The sequence below is a fragment of the Lytechinus variegatus genome, chromosome 16, assembly GCF_018143015.1.
Source record: "Lytechinus variegatus isolate NC3 chromosome 16, Lvar_3.0, whole genome shotgun sequence".
NCBI classification, from domain to species: domain Eukaryota; kingdom Metazoa; phylum Echinodermata; class Echinoidea; order Temnopleuroida; family Toxopneustidae; genus Lytechinus; species Lytechinus variegatus.
In genome coordinates, this window is record NC_054755.1 from 10,777,711 (window position 1) to 10,793,230 (window position 15,520).

At 35.6% G+C, this 15,520-nt stretch overlaps 1 protein-coding gene across 3 annotated transcripts in view; it reads left to right on the forward strand.

Moving 5' to 3' along the window:
• Window positions 1-15,136, forward strand: part of LOC121429448 (rho guanine nucleotide exchange factor 7-like) — a 63,591-nt gene extending 48,455 nt beyond the window's left edge. The window contains exons 14-17 of one of the 3 annotated variants that reach the window (XM_041626455.1): window positions 45-179; window positions 3,852-3,945; window positions 6,131-6,246; window positions 13,627-13,714. In XM_041626455.1, coding sequence (XP_041482389.1) covers window positions 45-179; window positions 3,852-3,945; window positions 6,131-6,227 — 326 coding nt within the window. In that variant the 3' untranslated portion in view covers window positions 6,228-6,246; window positions 13,627-13,714. Of the gene's footprint in view, window positions 1-44; window positions 180-3,851; window positions 3,946-6,130; window positions 6,247-13,626 lie in introns of all 3 variants that reach the window. The other 2 variants (XM_041626454.1, XM_041626456.1) reach the window with 2 other exon arrangements.
• The last annotated feature ends 384 nt before the right edge of the window (window positions 15,137-15,520 follow it).

Sequence of the window (15,520 nt, forward strand, 5' to 3'; positions counted from 1 at the left end):
ATCTGTCATGAATCTCTGTTCTTCATATCTATCTGTACCTGAAGGGAAAGGAGACAAGAACCTTGAATCAGCAATCATCCAGAAACTGGACAGTCAAGTTTTAGAGGAGGATAACAGAATACTGAAAGTGATAGAGGCCTACTGCACAAGCGCCGGCTCCCGTAATGCCAGCAACTCAGGTAATGCCTTGACTTCTATCTTTGCCGTTTGGTGGCCCGACCTATGCTTCTGTCTTCGTTCCTTTGAATATAGTGGGTTAGAATAGAGGTTGGGCCGGGATCTCCCTCTATGTTTCATGCGATATGTTCGCCATGTGTGGAGATGTCCACTGCGATGTTCACTGACTTCCTCTCCAATTGAATCTTGTGTTTTTAATTGGACCACAATTAGCTGATGAGTTGCATATTTCAGATCATGAATTAAGATAGTGAAAGGACAAGGCGACGGCACAAATTGAGAATTTGAGCCCCCAGAAAGAAGAAGGTTTTGGAGTCAAAAGTGACCATTTTCACCATGTTCCCTTTGATCAAGGATCTCGTGCTAAGTTTTAATTTAGGTTCTAGGGTAGCAGTGTTTCACCAATTCTAGACTCCAGATTTTTAAATTGACTTTGATGATAATATGTGTACCTTAACCCATTGCCAGGGGGAACAGTGTGGTCCCTATACAAAGATAATTCACATAATTTGGGATTAATATTTTTTAATACCCAGTGACTTACATGAATTTCTTCAGATTAGTTTCAGTGCTGCTATTGACTTGCATGGCTTTCAGTTTGGCTTAGAGGACTTATGCAGATTTTTTTTCTCCCGTGTTAAGATTGGTGAAACTTCCCCCAATGACACTCCTTGGGGTAGTGTTTTCACATAGGATTTGTCATATTATTTTAATGTGACAAAATCTGACATTTTACTATTGGAACAGTTAGACACCTGTATTACCCAGCAAATCAGAACAAAGAAAAGTTGTCAGATGATCGATGCTACTGAAATTCTATCTATGTCTTTTGAATATGATAAGATATAATTGACAATTGACCCCAATCGCATGGGCACAAGCTCCAGTAATACCATGAACCTTGCTACAGCCAACTGGTTCTAACTTAGTATCCCCTGACTAGAGTTTATCACTATGGTGGTCATGCAAGTCAGAACCGTTCACAGCAAAAAAAAAATACGACAAGCACTCATTGCATATCAAAACCAGATGACTGGCTCTAATTTCCTTGCTGACAAACAAAGTAATGTGAAATTGAAAACTCTTTGGCCTGTATTCTGAAGTCGGGTTTAACTTAAACTCAGGTTTAAAGTTGTGGTTTAAGTATGGAAAGCCAAAAGTATCAAAATTTTTATTAAATTGTGTGTTTCTTATGTTTACTGGGCTCTTTCCTGATTCATCGATATTGAAGACAATTTTTATTTATACCTCCTACACAATTATGAATGATTTGAGAGCCGATTGAGCTGAAGTATGATGTCTCCACTGTTAGTGATTTATGTAACAATTGGCTGTCCATACTTAAACCACAACTTTAAACCTGAGTTTAAGTTAAACCTGACTTCAGAATACGGGCCTTTATGTGTAAAACAAAGTTTTCATCCCCTGAACCCCACACCAAAGGTGTCTGTGATTTCCTGACCACCACAGAAGAGTCCATGGTGACAGGTATTCCCCTGGAGAGTTGTCAAGAAAAGTAGGAAGAATCTAGAGTGCATGGTTGTCTAGTGCTACAAATCCTTTCAGTTTGTTTGAATTATTGCAAGAAAGGAGGAAACTAAATATTGTTTGGGTATTTGCAAGTGTGTAAATTAAGAAGAAAATAGTTGGCTAGTTAATAGGGATTAGTCGAGGTCGGAAGTTCCGAGTCCCTTAAGGCCGGCATCAGCTACTTCCATGCTAGTTTATGAGAATAACGCAGTCAATGGGCCAATTATAGTGCTTGAAAACTTAAAGAAATGCATGGGAGTTTATATATTTTTTCTAAAGTTTGTTTTTTACATCCTACCAATAGTCTCTATGATGCGGGGAAGGGGGGGGGGGGCTGAGGGGGTGATACGTCAAGTCATCATTCTAAGGTTGTGTTCATGGACAAATTGTCTTTCAGTAGCAGTTTAATAGGGAGATTGGTAATTTCTCATGAGCAATGTTATCCTTAACTTGGAGGAGGCTCCTGGTTGACCACGTGGTTAATCCTGAAAGGACTGTTGCAGTGAATATGGTAGTGTCGTTAAACAGCTGTAATGGCATGAAGAAGGAAGCAATTGGACATGAAATCATTAACATTTCCTTCCCCCTGCTTAACTGCATTTACCTCCTGTGCAAACACCAGTAACCATTAGAGTGTTTCATGAAGCACTGCATTGGTGATTTTTCACCAACATGTTATAAGCTACTAAAATCCTTGCATCTGATTGGCTGAAATCAAATCTTTTGGTGAAATCCACTGACAAGGTGCTTCATGAAATTCTCTCCAGGCTCCAGTAACACGAAGTGTAGCGATTGATCGTGTAGTTGATTTGTGCAATTGATTGCACATGATTAGCAGTGCAATCAATCATAAAATCTGCCTTACAATCAATCGCTAACCTTATTGTTGCAGGATCCAGGGGTCCGTAACACAAAGCTTAGCAATCATCGTAGAACAGTTTTCTATGATTGATTGCATTGACTACACTGTACAATCAGTCATAAGAACAAGCATACGATTAATCGCTAACCTTTGTGTCTTGGGCCCCAGATCTTTTCTTCCTTATCTATTGACCTCTGCTTAACCCAGTAACTCCCTGCTTTTTTCTTTCCCCATGCCTGAACCTTAATAAACTACCCCCTCTGTTGACATAATCATGTACATGTCTGAGCCAGTTTGGCCTTTTGCTCTCATTTTATGTTTTTGTTTTATGTCATGGTTTAATCATGTCCTTCCCGTCTATCTTCTGTATTCTTAACAAATTTAGAAAAGAACATACAATTTGCGGAACTTGTGTATACATGTCAATTACTGGACAATGATAGGTTTTTAAAACTCCTCTGCAGTGTAGGCTTAGATACAGAAGAATAATGTTTTTGTATAACATGGGGAATGGGGAAGAGCAAAAAATGGTAATAATAAAGGGATGTATAAGCCTGCATATGAAGCTTTAGCTTGATTATTCATTTGGTGAAATAATGGGAAAATATCAGAGTGGCTCTCATATTGCTAGGCTTCATTATATGTATATTTGCATATATATTGTATGATGAATTTGTCAATAATGATTGATTTTAGATGTCTTTGGTTGAGGAAATTAAAGCAGAAAAATGTATTTTGCATAATTCAGGGAAGAACATCAGATAAGATTGCTGCTTTTACTTCATTACTAAAAAAAAAAAAGGTGTGCGACATTATTATGTAAAGGCCTGCTATAAAGCTGTGTGATATTTATTCATTTGGTGTGGAATCATGGGAAATATCAGAATTACACTGTCTTCCATCTTTTCTTCAGAAATTCTTCTCGGCCTCGGTGATGACAGGAAGTTTATTTGATTATATGACATGAACCTAAAGTAGGAGGTCGCGTGGTACATTTCATTCCTCCCCCTATGTTTATCAATTTCTTCAAAATATTCGTCTGATTTACCCGTTGTTGGGTAGCAAAGAGAAGGGTATTAGAACCCATTATTTGAAGGATTCTTTTGAACTCGCCTCTCTTTTTAAACAGAAAATCAATTCTAACACTCCCCACTACCCTTCCACCAACTCCTCCCCTTCAGTTTTTATTTATCTTTTTTTTCAATTTATTTTTGATTTATTTTCAATTTTTATTTTTCAATTTTCTCTTCTCCTCCACCATACCCTGTTACCATGGCAATAGTTCCCTTGGAGGCGGCGCCTCACGTGTTTCTGGCCGAGGATGAGAAGATAATAGTGGAAGAGACAAAAGGGACAGAGACGGTAGTAGAAGAAAAGTGAGTCCCTCCTCTCTCTCTCTCTCTTTTTTTGTCATTGAAATCTTCACTTCATGTTTTACCTCTTTCCATTTTTTATGATCTTTATAAGTTATAGACATTCCATCCAATTCCCTCCCCCACCAAAATAAAACAAATAGTGCACACAAAGTAAAAATCATTTAATTTTGATTTTCTGATCCGCTTCAAAATTTAAACCATCTATTGCATTTTAAAATTGTATTTGCCCTTATTTTTAGCAAAAGGTTGGTCATCAATCATCACTTCACCTTTTTTCTTCCATTTCTCATATCATTAATGTTTATTTTGATACTGTTGATTTTACAACAAAACAAGTATCATGTGAAAAAAACAAATCTCAAAATTGCTCTTTTGGTGTATATATCTTCCTCACTTTAATACTGGCCATTTAAAAAAAATCCTCTTGATTAGTTTGGTTTTTAACAATTTCCTTTATATCCAAATACCGTAGAAGTGAAAGTCAAGTTTGATTTAATAAATTTGTATTGTAATTTTACACACTTGATCCATCCCTGTCGTACACCCAGTAGACTATTATGTCTCTTCCGCCCCCCCCCATTTTATTCAGTCATATTTCCTCTGTATTTCATTTAATTTTCATTTATTTGTAAAGAACACATGACCCAATTTTTTTTTAATTCCTGATATGCAATTTAATACCTTTCATTTACATGTAGCTTTAGCATTTTTCACATTCCAATTCATAATGCACCAATATATCCTAAAGCATTTATATTATCTCCTTTGTTTAGTAGATTTTGTGGCTATTACTAGTCTCACTTTCTGTCTTATTATTAATATCATTTCTTTTTTAATCATTTATGTGTATACTCCCTTTCATGCACATATCCAGATCATATGGTATTTGAGTTTTTGTTCTTGTATGATGTATTCATTTTCAATGAAAATAAATTATATCTTAAAATTGTGTAATCCTTTAAATTGTGAAGTTGAAATTTTACATTTTATTATTTGGAGAAAAAAGATGTATTTCTTGTTTAAAAAAAAGACAAAATTTTAAAATGAATTTATTTCAGAAGTGCAACATGATTTGTTACAGGCTTTGTGACGAGGCTGGATCTTTTCTTATAAAATGCATTTCAGTAAAAGTCACATTTAGTGCCCTATTTATTTTTCAAAATTTTTGGTTTATAATTGTCAATGATTATTATGTGGAAAAAGTAAGCAGAAATGACCAAGAGAGATGTACCGGGGAGTTGAGAGGTCCACTTCCTGGTTGTAGATTGAGTAATTTTTTCATTTTTTATATCAATGTATTATGAAAATGACTAGAAACAAGGACAAATATGATTGTTGTTTCGGTTTTGTAAACATGCGGTTTGTATCACCCTCCCCAGTTAAGTCTTTATCATTGCTTTATTAATCGTTTTTAACCTCAGCTGTTGCATTAAATGCTTAACTAACAATCAATGGAAAGCTATACATCCCATATTGCTGAAAAAATCCTTATTTTTTCTTTGCTACATGTGTGAAAATGCAACTTTTGGCATTATAATAGCTTAATATAACATGCCGCTCTTGAAAAAAGGCAGAGAATGCTTATGTTACAGTAATTATCACAAATCGTCCACGATTTATTATCAAAGAAATTTCTTCCTGTAATGGTAGCTTTAAAAGTTGTGCATAGTCTCAGAGATTCTTGTAATTCGCACTTCATTGAAATAGTCCATATGAAATAGTTCTTTGAATCATTGCCCATGTATGGTACAGGATGATGATGTTTTGAATCATGTATCGCATTCCCTTAGCGCCATCTTCTATCGTGTTCTAACCATACCATTCTGGTAGATTGTAGTGTGAAAGTTTGAAATGTATTTCCTGAGTCCTGTACTTGATTCAGTAGAATAATCTTAAGACCATACATACATTGCATAGATCATTTCTTCAGTGTACCGTCTAATGTACTGTACGTTCAATTAACCATTTTATATGTATCTCTTTCCCCCCTTTTGGCTTTCTGTCATTCTCTTCTGCACCGTGCCCCGCCCCTCCCCCACCCACATCACTGGAACAAAACTATGCCATTTGTCCCTCCCCATCTGCGACACCCACCCCCTCCCCCATTGAAAATCACCCCCCTCCCCTGCCCCACCTGTAAAACTCTGCCCTATTATCATGCGGTATGGTTTGACGTGACACGTAGACCCCAGAAACTTTGGCCCATCCATCAGATGAAAAAAATGACGGCCTATAAGCTGAGTGGGGGGCTGAGTGCGTTGAACGGGGTGCTTAGAGTATAGCGCCCCCTCCCTTTCTTGGGTAAGGCTTTGCTTGGATCGTTGTATGCCTGCCTCCCAGAATCCCTCCCCCGTTTTCCCTTTGCTCACCCAGTGAAGAACTTGGGGGATGCCACTCTCATAACGAGAAAAATGTGACATTGTTACACATACTCTTGGCTATAGAGATACCTCTTTAACTCATTGCTTACCGGAAATGGGTGATCTCTGTAAAAGCCTATGCGTATTGCAGACTTCAATAATCAAGGGGGATCTGCACCTTAGGGCCATGTTATACATGTATGTTATGATTTCAATGTTTTTTAGAATTAAAAAGTGGCACCCCCTGAGAAGTGCATTTAGTATCCTCCCCTGCCTGCTGTTGTGTTAATTGTGTGTTAATGTACTGTAGACATTGAGAGCATGTTCTCGTTGAATTATTGACACCCTTCCCCATAATATTCATTCTGGTGTACTATTTAGTTAAAATCTTAACATGTCAATGTCAGAAGAAAGGTCAAATTATGGAATGCAAACAGTGCTCCATTTGTTGGTATTTTATTGATTGGATTCTGGTTCGTCATGTTTGATGTTCAGGAAAGTATCTCACTGCTCATCCTGTGATATTTTTGGGCAGCTTAAGCACCAAATTACTGATAAATCAAACATCTGCCATTTCATATTTGGGGCAATATTGACCACCCATTTTAGACCACAAATTTAAATTAGGATTTAAACTTTTACACCATCATGAATACCTGTGGTAATTTTCATACACTTATTTTGTCTTTTCGTATTCTTGTCCTCTTCGAGTCGTGCACTTGCAAGCATTCCAGTATTAACATGCATGTAATTGCATTCTCTTGCATTTCAGCAAAATAAAATGTTCATAATAGATATGATTTATTTTGTGCTTTGATAACTATTACCCTATCTTTAAAATTGATTGTTTTTGTTTCACGTTGTTAGCTCTTGCATCATGATGTAAATCTTGTGCGGTTTGATTGCATGGGTATCAGAGCACTGTTTCATTGAAGGCTGATGTCGTTACTGAATAGCTGACATTCATAGTAACAATGCTTCTTGACCAGTTAAAAATCAAGCATTTCACTGCATTTAAACAAAGTTCTGGGCCAGTTTCATAAAGAGTTACATGTACATGCCATGATGACAACTACTATGGCAACAGGGCTCAGCAGCCAATCAAAATTAAGGTTAACATGATAGTTACCATAATGGCAAAGTTACAACAGTTGTAACTCTTCATGAAACAGGATCCTGTTTCATGAAGACTGTCGTCACTGAGAAGTTGCCATTTAAATACAGTTACCTAAATAGTTACAGCATCTCTCGACGAATCAGAACCAAAGATGTCACTGAGATCAGTGACAAATTGAAACTTCTCTGTACATTTCTCGATTCTTGAAAGTGTGCAGGGTCTGTTGCAGATAAATATAAAATAAGAATATTCAGAATGCAATCGAGTGCAGAAGAAACTGCGTTTGTCAATTCTTGAAATTGCAATCATAGACACTCATTTTGAAAGCGATCCAAAGTTGGAACTGATTGTAATGATAATTCATAAATTGCATGCACCAACCAAGGGGGCTATAGGAATGTTTATACACAGAGAAATTTGAATCACAATTTATTTTTTTCTTTGTCAACCATTCACACATAGTGAATTTGATTTGAATCACAAAGAACAAATGCTTGATGCTTACAATCATGATACATGATGTCATCGATAAATGAATTGCAAAAAAAAAATTAACAAAGGCTGGAAATGAGCCCACTTTTGTCCACTGAATTTGACTACAATGCATACTATTATATCCGTCCATTTTGTATTGTATTCACTTGAAATTTTAAACATTGAATTTTGAGAATTAAACAGTCACATCACATTCAAAGACACATTTATTAGGTTAGATTTAATTCAAGTTTAAAGTAGAAATTCAAGGACTTTAATTCTTATTTGATTTGAATGTGACCACTACTTTGGAAACTTATCTTTCTTTGTGTTTATCTTCATGTCTTCATTTGTAGAAAAATGGAGGAGGGTCTCCTGATATAATGTAATCCCTCACTCAATAGAATGATTAATAGATCATTTATCATGAAGATAATAAAGTGGCATTTGAAAAAGTGAAATTTGGTTAAATTGAATAAATTAGTAAATCAAGTATTAAGGGCAATATAAAGTAAAAATGAGAATTAGATACATGTACATGTATATAAGGTATATAAGTTATACTTCTTAGTACATAGAATGTATGCAAATAACCCACATTTGATATTTAACTTTTCTGGTTAATTTTGTTTTATTTTGGAAGTTTCCCCATATTAAGCAATTTGTATGTGTCCTCTTGATTACAGCATTAATTGGCTAGCATTCAAGGCGTAGTTGCAAACTGACATCTTTAACCTTTATTATGCTTGGTTTTAGAGATACATGCCAGACTATTTTGACCTGTCCAAATAATTAATGTAGTTCTTTGTGCGGCTGTCTTGGCTCTCTCTCTTGATTTAAGTCCTTCAATTATTCATTTGTTTGACAGTGCAATGAAAACTCAATATTTCTTTTCTGTGCAAGCAAGAATATAGGAATGAAGAATCTGAGCCATCAAAGAAGTTGAATAATATTTTGAACATATGAGTCAAGATAGAAGTGAAAATATAAGAGTAGCCTTATATATCTATAATTATAGAGTTGTTGCCTTGTGAGTAGATGTTGATAGATTTGAATCCTGCTGGTTCTCCCCCCCCCCCTCGAAAAAAAGTAATTTCTTTGATCAAACAATTTGCATAATTTATTAAAAGTATGTTTTGAAAAAAGAAAATGCCCCACATTAAAAACACATGGGTATATACTGTACATTTTGTGCATTCCAAATTCTTGTTCAAATCCATATTCTCACCGGAGCCAGAAGTTATTCCTATGGATACATGCCTTGTCTGCATTATTGAAAACTTCCATAAAACAGATGATCTCTCGAAAGATGTATCGGTGGGAAAAACAAATTAGTATTACTAACCAATGAAGTTCATAGAATACATGTACTCACCTCCTGTGGTCACATATACATTGTCAGAGCTCACTGGCATGCAAGGGCATGATGTAGGATATCTTAAACAAAGGGGTGCAGAAATTTGGTCAATCTCTTTCTATTTTTGTCTGACCAGCAAAGAATAATCACTTTAAAAAAAAAAGGGGGGGGGGGTCTTTTCATAATAGGGGAGGCCGAGTGCCAAAAATTAGCATGGGATAGGGGCATATTCCCCTATATACATGTACCCATACCACCCCCCTTTCAGATTCACCAATGTCACATGATAAGGCATTCGAACAAATAGATGGGGGAGTGCCCAATTTTACTTTGAAGGACAGATATTACAGTAATGGTATGTCACATCCAATCATTCCTAACAAATGTATAATTACCAGTTTCCTCTTGAATTTGTCTCAGACAATTTTGGGTAATTCCTTTTTTTTGCAATCGCAGTGGCAAGTTCATCATTATGGGGTTTTTATCTGTTTCAGAGGGCTTGAAAATTGAGACTGTATAAAGAAGATGACTTGTGTTGTGATGATATGTTTCAAGTGAATTATTAATGATTTTACTTCGTTGATCACATATTAGTAAATTAAGAGGCTTTTATTGGAGGAAATTATAATTTGTTTAACAAATTTTCGGCATTACTCCTATTTGTTTAAGATCAGTATGCTCGATCTGTAATGAAAATCATAAGATCAGTATGCTCGATCTGTTTGAAAATCATAACTTATGATTTATGATTTTCAAACAGATACTGATCTTATGATTTTCATTACAGATCGAGCATACTGATCTTAAACAAATAGGAGTAATGCCGAAAATTTGTTAAACAAATGATCACATATTGTTATAGAACATATATAAAGTTACATACAAATATCATTGAATTAGCCCATAGTAAAACATAAACCCAATGAAAACAAATTTATCTATGGGAATTCAAATTCAAATTGTTTTATTCTCTCAATAAAACCTTTACATAAAAAAAATAAATACATGTATAATACAAAGTTAAAATACATGTATTACAAATCGGTTTTAAAGACAGTCTAAAAATTGCATTATGGTTCAGAATCATACTGAGGGGTAGCAGCCAAAAAGGAAAAAAAAATCTTTATAATTAGGCTGACCCATTATTAGACGAAAAGGTGACATAGAAAATGCTATGATAACATGGATATAGCAAAAACATTTCTAAAAAACAAACAAAATAACCTAAGAATGCACATAAACAATGAACCAAGACATCAAAAAGTGCCATGCCCTAACATAATATTACAATAATTATAATAATACAAGTGAATAAATATGATCACAGGGATGACAATGATGGTGGTGATGAACTGATGATGGTAATTATGATAAGGATAATAATAAACTAATAAAATCATAAAATAGATCAGGGTAAAATCACATGGGGGCTTGGGGCGATTTTGCTCCTGAATTGCTCAAAAGCGCGATAGCTCAGTTGGTAGAGCGGGGGATTCGTATTCTTGTGATCCGGGTTCGATTCCCACTTGGTGCGCTAGTGCCCTTTGGTAAGGCATTAATCCTTATTACCAGGTCCTTCGGAGAGGACCTTAAACTGTCGGTCCTCTGGGGAGCATTTCATGAAAGGATTTTATCTGACAAGTCCTGTTTTATCCGACAATTACCATAGCAACAGTACCTCTCAGCCAATCAGAATCGGGGAAAGTTGTCAGATCTGACAACTTGTCGGACATAAATGTTGATGAAACGCTCCCCAGGTTGCTCGCTTACAAGCATTCATGCTTTCTTAGCAATCAGGTAAAAAAATCCCCACCAACCACCAATAAAATGCTGATTCACTGCAATGTTAAAACTTATTCCATGGTTATACATGTATATTTATGCAGTAGGTTGTGAAAAGTTGTCCCTGAAAATGATTTTTTTTTTGCCTGAAATAGATTACTCAAGTAATCAGCAACAAAAATGAATATTTACTGAATAACTTAATGAATTGATTGACTGCATTTCAAAAGTGCATGCAAATGCTTAAAACACTTTTACAATAGATTATAGTTTTACTTTGTAAATTATGTTAGTGTATTATGAGATTATGTTGTAAAATGAATAAGTTGTTTTATCATTTATTGCATTGTGTATTGGTCTCATGTCATATTGTTTCTGATTGATTTTTCTGCTTATTGCATCATTCACTAAAAAAATATAAAATTGCATCTGCATGTGTTATTCTTCTTTTGCACTCAATATGTTTTTTTCTAATGCAAACATGCCTTGTTTGAAACTCCTTTTCTGTACCTGTTAAAAATATTCCTTGTCAAATGGAATCACCCCCTTCCTTATTTGTTCTGTTTGCGCTCGTTCATTATTTCAGATTGTTCAATTTCTTGTGTTGTGAAATATTGTTATGTTCAATATATTGTATCATTCGCTGAGAAAAGGAAATCTTTGTGGAACAAATATTGTGCTGAGAAAGACTTGATTTAAATTTCAAGGATTTAAAATGAATCCAGAGTGGCTCTCAATAATGGCGAAACATTAAATGTATTTGATATGTTTCCTCAGGATTTATTTTAATTCTTTAAGATATAATTTTAAATCAAAGCATTTGAAATTACTTTAGAATCTTTTATTTTTAAATTTAAACCCATAAAGTTCAAATCTAAATCTAATTTTTATAATGACTTGTAGATTTTTTTCTGTGATGTTTAATTACCATTGCTGTTTATAATTCAAAGACAAATGTGGAAGGCATTTAGTATGAACACCAATCAGTTCAAAATAAATTTGAAGGGATGCTGTTGATAACATGATTTTGCTGAATGCAGAAGTTGGTTTCACACTTCCAAATCATCACTCATAAAAATTATATACTTCCTTCTATATGAAACATGCTATAGAGAACGACTGGTGAACCTTTCTTATGTGCTAAATAATCACCAATGAAGATTTAATGGTAAATATCATTTACCACAAGAAAGGATCACCAGTCGTTATTACAGTCATTTTTTGTCTCACCTGCGAAGCAAAGTGAGACTATAGGCGCCGCTTTTCCGACGGCGGCGGCGGCGTCAACATCAAATCTTAACCTGAGGTTAAGTTTTTGAAATGACATCATAACTTAGAAAGTATATGGACCTAGTTCATGAAACTTGGCCATAAGGTTAATCAAGTATTACTGAACATCCTATTAGAGTTTCATGTCACATGACCAAGGTCAAAGGTCATTTAGGGTCAATGAACTTAGACCATGTTGGAGGAATCAACATCGAAATCTTAACCTGTGGTTAAGTTTTTGAAATGTCATCATAACTTAGAAAATATATGGACCTAGTTCATGAAACTTGGACATAAGGTTAATCAAGTATCACTGAACATCCTGCATGAGTTTCACGTCACATGACCAAGGTCAAAGGTCATTTAGGGTCAATGAACTTTGGCCGAATTGGAGATATCTGTTGAATTCCCATCATAACTTTGAAAATTTATGGATCTGATTCATGAAACTTGGACATAATAGTAATCAAGCATCACTGAAAATTTTGTGCAAGTTTCAGGTCTCATGATTAAGGTCAAAGGTCATTAGGGTCAATGAACTTTGGCCGAATCGGGGGTATCTGTTGAATTACCATCATAACTTTGGAAGTTTATTGGGCTAGTTCATTAAACTTGGACATTAGAGTAATCAAGTATCACTGAACATCCTGTGCACATTTCAGGTCACATGACCAAGGTCAAAGGTCAATGAACTTTGGCCGAATTGGGTGTATCTGTTGAATTACCATCATAACTTTGAAAGTTTATGGATCTGATTCATGAAACTTGTACATAAGAGTAATCAAGTATCACTGAATATCCTGTTTGAGTTTCACGTCACATGATCATGGTCAAAGGTCATGTAAGGTCAATGAACTTTGGCCATGTTGGGGTTTTTTTGGTGAATAACCATCATATCTCTGTAAGTTTATTGGTCTAGTTCATAAAAAGTGGACATAAGAGTAACCATGTATCACTGAACATCTTGTGCGAGTTAGAGTAGTATTCAAAGTCAGCACTGCTGCTATATTGAACCGCGTGATGCAGGTGAGACGGCCAGAGGCATTCCACTTGTTAAACTTATGGACAGCTTTATGAAAAGGCCCCGTTTGCATGCTGTTAAACTACTCAGTATGCTCTGCAAGAAATGACTATCAACAAAAAAAATTGTTTTAATGTTTTTTTTTTCCTGAAAAGTCCGTACAAAATGCAACAGGATATGTTTGTGCATCATTGTTAGTGTCAAATTATTGGAAACATGGCCAAGTGGCCATGAAGTGTTTCTAATGGATTCATGCCTGTAATAAACCAATACCATTCTATTCGTCCTCTTTTCTCGCCAGAACCCTAGTGGATACAGTGTACGCCCTCAGAGACCAAGTCAAGGATCTCATGGACGAAACAAAACGACTCAAGAGCGATTTGGACGATGAACGCAAAGCCCGACGGCGGCTCGAGACGTCCGTCAGGCACTCCATCGCGAAATACGACAGAGTGGACGAGACGAACTTATGACATGTGCAGTCCATGACGTGTCTCTAATCTCCTTCCCTTACGTTGCATTTCATCCGTTATCATTTTTTCTTTGTGGTTGTGTAATTACACGTTGGCTTTAATATCATCGCTTGAGGCATTCATCATCATACACAGAAATGCGAAAGAAAGCAAATTTGAGAAGACCCAGAAACATGCTGCATGCGACAGTTTAGTGATCTCATTCCGCAATACGCTTCGATGATCCTTTCATCGTTTGAAGACATCTACAGAAAAGCCCACCTCAAAGTGAGACAAGAAAAATTTGGAACCTCTTCTGTTTATTGACACTACATGGATCAACCGTTATGATTTATTTTTGATACTCTTCTCTCATTCAAATTTACGCATCAAATTGATTCTTGCGTAGGAACTTTGGATGACAATTATAAACTTTGATGAGGCAATCATACCACATTTCATATGAAGAAAAAGCATTCTTAAGGCTTGAGTCGGGTATAGAAACTGTGACAAGATATGCATTTGCAGAAGGGGGAGGGGAAAGGGGTCACTGAACTATATTGGTATGTAGTGTACATACACTACTAGCTAAAAAAAATGCATTAAAATGGTAGTTTTGCAATCTAAGATTTGATAGTGGTGCATTTAAGGTGTAAAAGTAACAACAAAAAGTGAGGAAAATTTGTATTTTTTTGTCAGCAATGAATTGTGAAGATGTCTCTGGAGTTCTTTTCTTCATATCTAGGCGCCCCGCCCCCATGTCTGTCTGGATTTTCGTGTAGGCTATTGATTGGATGCACTCGGAAATGCATTAATATGGCAATGCTTTCTGTCTTTAACATTATCCTATCTATCGCAGTCAAGCAGACTTGTAGAAACTAATCTGAAAGGCATAGATTGAGAGAATATGATTCAAAATAAAAAAGTGCATGATATCAAATTTCTGAATATATGTCCAGTTTTGATGTAAGGAAAGTATGTGATTTCATTCTTGATAGATGGTAAAAAGGGGGAAGAGGAGATAGAAAATAAGAAGAAAATGGCAAGGGATGTAATAAAGTAGAAAAGAATGTTATAATTTACATATTGGAAACTTAACAGTTGTTAAAACTTACTCTGAGCCAAAAAGAATTGAAATACGACGAAAAAGATTTTTATGAAGGTTCTCTCTCTTTTATGCCATTTCTTTGGTATCATGTGTTCATTACGAGTCTGCTTTGACATGCATCCTACTTTGATCATAATCAATGTCTATTATATAATGATTGATAACTCGTCTTTCTTGTTAATATCCTATGGTGGCTCATAAGCTTAATGATCCTTGTCTACTGGTACTTTACTATACTACAGAGCATCACACACAAAAAAAGGATATGAACAATATTACTTCCATACAATTGATCAAATACACCAGTACTGGCCGCGCAGAGGCGTTGTTAGCCTAACAGAGCGCCAACAGTAAGCCCAGTCACATCTTTAAGATTGTGAAGTCAAAACATTTATTTCAATATGTAATACCTTGGTTACATTTGATCTACGGCGGCCGTACGGCGAGCCGAAAACAGCGGTTATATCAATTTTAATTCAAACCACCTATATGTAGTTGGTAAAAAATGTTTAAACGGCTGTTTTCGACTCGCCGTACGGCTGCCGTAGAGCAAATGTGACCAAGGTATTAGTATTGCATTGTTGTAACATTAGGCATCGCTCCCACATTGCCGGTTGTATTAGGGACTCTGTTCG